This window comes from Chinchilla lanigera, unplaced genomic scaffold (assembly GCF_000276665.1).
Source record: "Chinchilla lanigera isolate Chin_1 unplaced genomic scaffold, ChiLan1.0 scaffold00105, whole genome shotgun sequence".
Taxonomy (NCBI): Eukaryota; Metazoa; Chordata; class Mammalia; order Rodentia; family Chinchillidae; genus Chinchilla; species Chinchilla lanigera.
In genome coordinates, this window is record NW_004955506.1 from 5,472,211 (window position 1) to 5,478,894 (window position 6,684).

The 6,684-nt window shown below is 57.2% G+C and overlaps 1 protein-coding gene across 2 annotated transcripts in view; it reads right to left on the reverse strand.

The window, feature by feature from the left end:
- Positions 1 to 6,684, reverse strand: part of Mgat5b (mannosyl (alpha-1,6-)-glycoprotein beta-1,6-N-acetyl-glucosaminyltransferase, isozyme B) — a gene marked incomplete at its 5' end in the record, with an annotated part of 74,348 nt that extends 67,664 nt beyond the window's left edge. For both annotated transcript variants that reach the window (XM_005407407.2, XM_005407406.2), the window contains 2 exon segments: positions 2,600 to 2,712; positions 6,465 to 6,684. In XM_005407407.2, coding sequence (XP_005407464.1) covers positions 2,600 to 2,712; positions 6,465 to 6,532 — 181 coding nt within the window.

A 6,684-nucleotide genomic window follows, 5' to 3' on the forward strand; every position in this document is an offset into this window, starting at 1 on the left:
AAAGAAAGAAAGAAAGAAAGAAAGAAAAAAAAAAAAACCAGGGGACAATGAGAATTGGGACATAAACTAGACTGGGGTCCTTTCTCCTGGTTTCTCAGAGGCCTCTCTCCTCCCCCATCTCCTCTTCCCAGCCTGTCGGTCTATGTTCCAGGTACTCAGCTCCTAGGCTTGGGAAATGTGACAAGGCTTTGACCTGGATCAACCTGCTCTAGAGCTAATGTGACAGCACGAGAGATCCAGAGACTCCACTCCTCAGAGCACCAGACAGAAACACCTACAGGTGTCCAAAAGAAGTTACATACCAGACTGGTCATAGGTGCTCTATTCCCAAAGTCCCAAACCGGAAATAACCCAGTGTCCACCCGTGGAGAAAGACACAGTGGAGCCACACAATGACTACAGCCAGGTCTGGCAGCCCATGACTGCAGCCTCAGCACTTTGGAAAGCTAAGGCAGGAGGATCACAAATTTGAGCCCAGCCTAAGCAACTTAATCATTTAGCAAGACCCTGTCTCGACCGTATACAATGAGATAGGACTTCAATTTTGAGAGAAGGAACCACACACAAAACAACACTCACTCTTTGTGAAGTCCAAACCCAGGCACAGCAGTTCTATGCTATTAGAAGCAAAGGTCATAACTGTGTGTGTGAAAGCAGTGACAGGGAGGTGGCATGAAGACGCTCTGGGGCTGATCATGTTTCTGGATGTGAGGACATGGACTATCTGTATGCTTCGTGTGTTTTAGACTTGAAGAAAAAGTTTAAGCACCTGCACAAATGCACACACATACATGCACACCCATGTGCCCCTAGTCTACCTGCCTGACCTTGTACAACTTCCCTTCCTAGTGTGGGACAAGACCCGGGCTCTGGCCAGCCCTTCCCCAGCTTCTGAGCAAACTGCTTAGCGTAGCTCCTCAGTGGGGCCCTCCCAAGCCCCTTGTGCTGTATCTTGCCACTGGGCGCAGGATAGGGCAGGGGTCATGGGATAGGGGAGTCATCTTGGTCTCCCAATCCTGGACAGAAGAACTAGAGTCAGCCACAAACTCCTCCTGCCCTAGCCCCTAACTCCTACCTCTCAGACTCCTGACCTTGCTGGAGGCCCAGCTTCTTCCTGAAGCCCTTTGCAGCAGCCCAGCCAGACAAACACACCTGCTTCCAGGAGCTGCAGCAGGGAGCCTAAACAGCACACCCCACCTTTGATATCCCCTTCCCAAGTCCTCCAGCTCACCTTTGCACCTGCCCCCATCCCACTTCCAACCTCAACCCTGTGTCGTGAGCACACCTCCTCTGTCCTCCGCCCCAGCACCCTTTTCTGCAGTGCCCCTTGGCAGGTTCAACACGTGCAGAGTGCAGAGCCCTCACACTCTACCCAGTGTCAGTGGTGACCCCTTCACACATGCACCGTGGGGAAGCGGTGTTATTATCCCCACCTCCTGGGGGAGAACGCAGAGGCTCATCCCAATCAGAAATGGGATCAATTAACTTACACCCGAGCTCGAATGACTAATAAGTGCGAGATTCCTTCTGGGAGCTTTTGCAAGTTTAAAGAAGAACGTGTGAAGCCAAAGGAATGAATCGAATGATGAGCTACCAGATGGTGTGATAAGTGCCACTCAGAGCGCCCACTCTAGATGGCAACCCATGCTCCTCGGAATGAGTACGATACTCATCTCTGGGAAGAGGGGAGCCAGAGTGCCGAGCCCTGGGAGTCTGCGAAGGGGACTTGGAAATCGTCTGGGCCATGCATCTCCAGAAACCCATTTGCTTTAGTCTCCCCACCGCTCTATGCTCTCCCTTCTCCCACTAACCAAAAGGCCACCTGGGGCACCCTGGGCAGGGCTCTACAGCTGCCACCCCCAGCAGGGCCCAGCACGAGGACCCCCAGTTTGTCACATCCATGCTGTGTAGTAACCAACCACGCCTGGCAATTCCATGTGTGAGCCTATCCAATCCAGTCTCTGGGGAGGTCACTACTTTTTCAGTCTGCTCTTACGGTGACATAAGAGACTGGGCCGATGGCACACAGCCAGTAGGTGATGAACTAAGACGCTCACCCCATCTCGACTGGTACCTGAGGTGCATGCTCTGAACCACCACTCCACTCCCCACAGCCATCACATGGGCAAGGAGCAGTGAGGAACCGGGCCAAATCTACATCCCGAGAGCTCAGAGATGAGACAGGGGAGCCCGTGGCCAGGCCTGGCCCCCACTGTGACCACAGCCTGGACCAAGGGCAGAGAACGTGTGTCTCAGAGGCGGGTATCATATCCCGAGGGACCACCCCTGACACCCCAAGTAAAGGAGCCACACAGGCAGCCTCTCCTGATGCCTGGAGACCCCAGCCCCCAGCCTGTCTCTCCTGGCCTGAGAATCCTGGCCAAAGGAAGCCCCTGGGCACAGGAAGATCAGGGCCAAAGCTGTGTGCAAAGGCACACAGCCAAGGCTGACACCTTGCCCCTCTTCTGCATCCATTTATGAGGTGGCCAGGATGCCTGGGCCCAGAAAGCCCTCCGCAGGGCTGGGCTCAAAGGCACCTCCTCCCTGTCCACTCACAAACACTGCCACTTATTTTTTACTCCCATCGCCCCTAAGATACCTTCTGTGCGGATGGTGAAGGGCGAGTCCCCCAGGCGCCGGGCGGAGAACTGGCCTCCCAGAGAAGTCATCAGGAAGCAGAGAGTGAAGAAGCCGATGCCCAGGACAAAAAGCCTGTGGGAAGGAAGAGGCTAGGTCAGCAGGGCAGGCCAGTGACACTGCGTCCCCAGCCTCTGACTCGGAGGGGCACATGAATGTTTTCAGAGTGAGTGAGTGAGGAACAGAAGCCAGGGCGGACGGAATAACGAGAGCGGGAGCTGAGTTCTGGGCCCCAGAAGGGTGCCCTCCATGGCAGAGCCAAGAGCAGGCTACAGGACACTGGCCACAAGCCCATGAAAGACCACTGGGGAGAAGGATGCCATTTAGGCAGAAATTTGGGCACTGCCTAGCCCTAAGACAAAGCCTGGCTCATTAGCAGTAAGAGCTTCTCAAAGTGTGGTCCCCGACTGGCAGCATCACCTGAGAATCATCAGAAACACACATGCTGGAGCCCCGAGCCCCAGACTTCTGAGCTGGACACTGGGGCAGAATCAGGCCTCTGTCTCGTAACGAGCTCTCCTGGCGATACTGACACATGATAAAGTTCGAGAACCTCTGGTATAGATGGAACAGCAGGGCCCGAGGCCAGCCACAGAGCAGGTAATTGGTGCAGCCGAGACCCACCTGGATCCCGTCCACCATCCGGGCCCCCCTCCACCCCGTGAACCTGCCACCATCAGGCACACAGCAAGAGCTCCCTATCTGTCGTCTCAGGGTGGTATACACTGTCACTGCTAGATGATAAGATCTCAGGCAAGGCCACACGAGCCCCTGCTGTGCCTGGACCCCCATTTTCCACCCAGACCCACACACAGTGCTTGCCAGCCTGCACCACTAACTGCCCAGAGCGTGCTCACACCTGGACAAGGAGCGTCACATGAGCAAGTACACTGTCACCAGGCTGGGAAGATTGGTCAAACATGACCTCGCTCATTCTCTCAACGGTTATCTAGGTGCCAGGGAAGGAGTAGGGAACCAGACACAGAACCCACTCTTAAACCCAGCTCAGGCTCCCACTCCTCAATGCCCAATCCTGGGCCCCAAACAGGAGAACTCGGCTGGCAGCACAGCCTTGGGAGCAGTCAGAGGTGGCAGATGTTCTGGGACCTTGAATCTATCAGGAAACACAATGAACTGGAAGAGCTGAGAGGGGAGGCCCCCTCCTCTAGGTCAGGGTGAGAAACCCTACCCTGTGTGGAGCCAGGCTGGCCAGGGAAGGCCCCACAGGCCATGCCAGGGACTTCCAGCTGCCCCGCCTCCTCTCCTCAAACCCAGCGCTTGTTTGTATCTTTATGCAACACTTGTTTTATGCATTTTAATCTTCATTATTTGAAACTGGCAGAGCAGTATTTAATTAAAATTTGGTCCATTAAAGAAAACACATAATTGCAGAAGAAAATAAAAAGCACAACAAAATTCCCAGCCCATATTTAAAGGAAGCTGTTAGAGATTAAATCAGAGAAGGGTAGGACCCACAGAGAGAGAGAGAGAGGGCACAGGAGCATCCCCGGGGAAAACTTATAGACATGTCCCAGCCAGGGAGGAGGAGAGATGGGATTCAGTGGGCAAGATGGCACCAGAAACACTGACGGGCCACTCACTGAGTTCCTCCAAGTCTAGGGCCAGGGCTTAGACCCAGGGGTTTCCTAGAGGGAATCAGGCAGGTCTCAGGGTGACAGCAGAGCAACTGTGCAGGAAGGGGGCTGTCACATCCCTAGGGAGCCAGCATTTGTCCTCTGGGCCTGGGGATAAGGAAGGACTTCCTCCAGCTCATCTTCTGTCCCTCACACTTCCACCTTCACCCAGCCAGGGAGGTGTATTTGGAGCTGCCTGCCAGGGTCAAGACTCCCAAGCGAGAGGTATCTACACCTTTAGCCCAGACCCTGATGCCCCAATACCCTTCATCTGATTCTCCCTCTGCCAGTTTCCAAGCCTGGGAGACTTTAGGGTCCCCAAAGCAGCTGTGCTCACATATAGTGGATTCAAGTTAAAGTGGTTCCATCCATCCATCCACCCATCCACCCATCCATCCATCCAAGCAACATTTAGGAGCATTTACAGAATAAAGGTCCAGCCAGAAGCTCTAGGAAAACCAAAGAACAGTGTTCCCAGCTCACCCTGGGGATGAACAAGTTGTGATGATGTAATCAGAGGCCTGTCCCCCCTCTGAAGGGGAAATGAACCCTCCCAGTGGCTGCGGGTCCTAACAGCCTGGAGGGACCCTGGGATTAAGTTGTACAACTGGGGGGAGGATATGCAAGCTCACCGCCAATGCTGTTGGCAGACAGGAGCCCAGCTGGGCCTAGGGGTGCATGCCTGTAATCTTAGCACTGGGGAGGCTCAGGTAGGAGCATCGCCATGAGTTGTGAGACCAGCCTGAGCTACATAATGAGTTCGAGGCCAGCCTGAACGACTCAAAAACAAACAAAATAGGAACCCAAAGGGGATGGGAAGAGGACGCAACAGAGAAGCCAAATCGGGCCGGGCGCTGTCCGAGGTTCTGGGGACTGGGCTTCCTCTAATCGCGCCAGGAAACGTCCCGCAGAATGGGGCTTCCCGAGGTCTGTAGGGCTGGGCCCACGGGGGGCGGGGAGCCTCTCAGAGTCCCGGACAGACCAGGAAAGGTTTCGAAGGTTTCCTTGGAGGAGCAAGACCCTTCCCAGAGATGCCTATTTCTTGCCCACCTTCCCTTGGGCACCTCAGGTCAGGGGGTCCTGATGCCCGTCAGTAATCTGCCTAAAGCCCCGGTCTCAGAGGTCCCGGCTCTGCCGTGGTTTCGAACCCTTTCAGACTGGCCTGGCCGCTGCGGTCTCCAGGGGCTGCCCCCACGCTGGGAGGCAGATGCCAGGTAGGTCACTGTCTCCCCACCCCCAGCTCCCATGAGACTTGCAGGGACCCTGGAGGAGACCTTGAGGGCTTGGAAGGATACAGGGCTCAAGCTGGAGGCCTGGAGGAGAGGGGCTCGAGCCCACCTGCCCCACAACCCAAGCCCCCTGCCTCTTTCACCTGCAGCGCCAGGTCCCCACCTGTGGCCTTTTCTGAGTCCCTTCTGTCGCCGGCACCCTCCACCCCCTCGGCGTCTCCGGGCTGACACTCCAGCCCCGGGGACACCCAGCGCAGGGACTTCGGGGTGCTTGGGAGGAGGAGAAGCTGTCCCGCACACAGAGCAGAGCCCGGTGAGTCCCGCACATCCAGGGCGCCCAGGGTGCGTGTGAGGGGCTGTCTCCTCCTCGGTCCGCCCTCCCACTCCCGCTGCATCTGCACCGCCAAGGGCTTCGGTCCGGGTGAGTCCCCGTCTGAAGTCCCCCTGCTCTAGTCTGGGGGATGCTCCCGCCGTCGTAGGCAGGGCCTCGAAGCCGGGAGGAGGGCAGTGCTTCCGAGGGCGGGGTAGGGAGGATGAATTAGGCAGAGGGGATGGGACCGACCTTAGGGGCCAACTGTCGGGACGGGAGGGGGCGCCGCCCCGACCCAGTGCACCAACTTTGCTCCCCAGGTGGGACCGACCGCGAGGTGGAGAGGACCTGAGGGGTGGAAAGAGGCACGAGGGCCAGGGCGACTTCCTGGGCCCAAGACCACAACCAGAGTGCTTTCCGCCCCTATTCCCACCTGCGCACCCCTAGTCCTCTCCAACCTAGACCAACTCGGGACGGGTCCGGAATTACGCTCCCCCCACCCGCACCCTGAACCCCAACTCCATCCGTTCCCTCGGCCCCACTGGCACCACCGAGGGCTGAAGCGCGCACCTCCTTTGCCTGGGACGTCCTCTGCGTCCCCGCTGGGCCGACCTCGCCCACCTCCACCCCAAGCCAACCAGGAGAGAACTTTACCGAAAGGGTCTCAGGGTGACGAGGCATCTTCTGACCATTATCTTCCCATCCGGGTTGACTGTGATCATTGTTCAAACTTGTCTGGGCGAGAAGCCGCGGGCGAGGCCGGACGCACAGTCCTGGGCACGACTCCCGCCGCGTCCGGGCCGCGAACCCGCTGCGGGCCGAAGCCGGGTCGGAGCGAGGAAGGGGGCGCGGGGATCGGTGGCCGCGCTGCTCG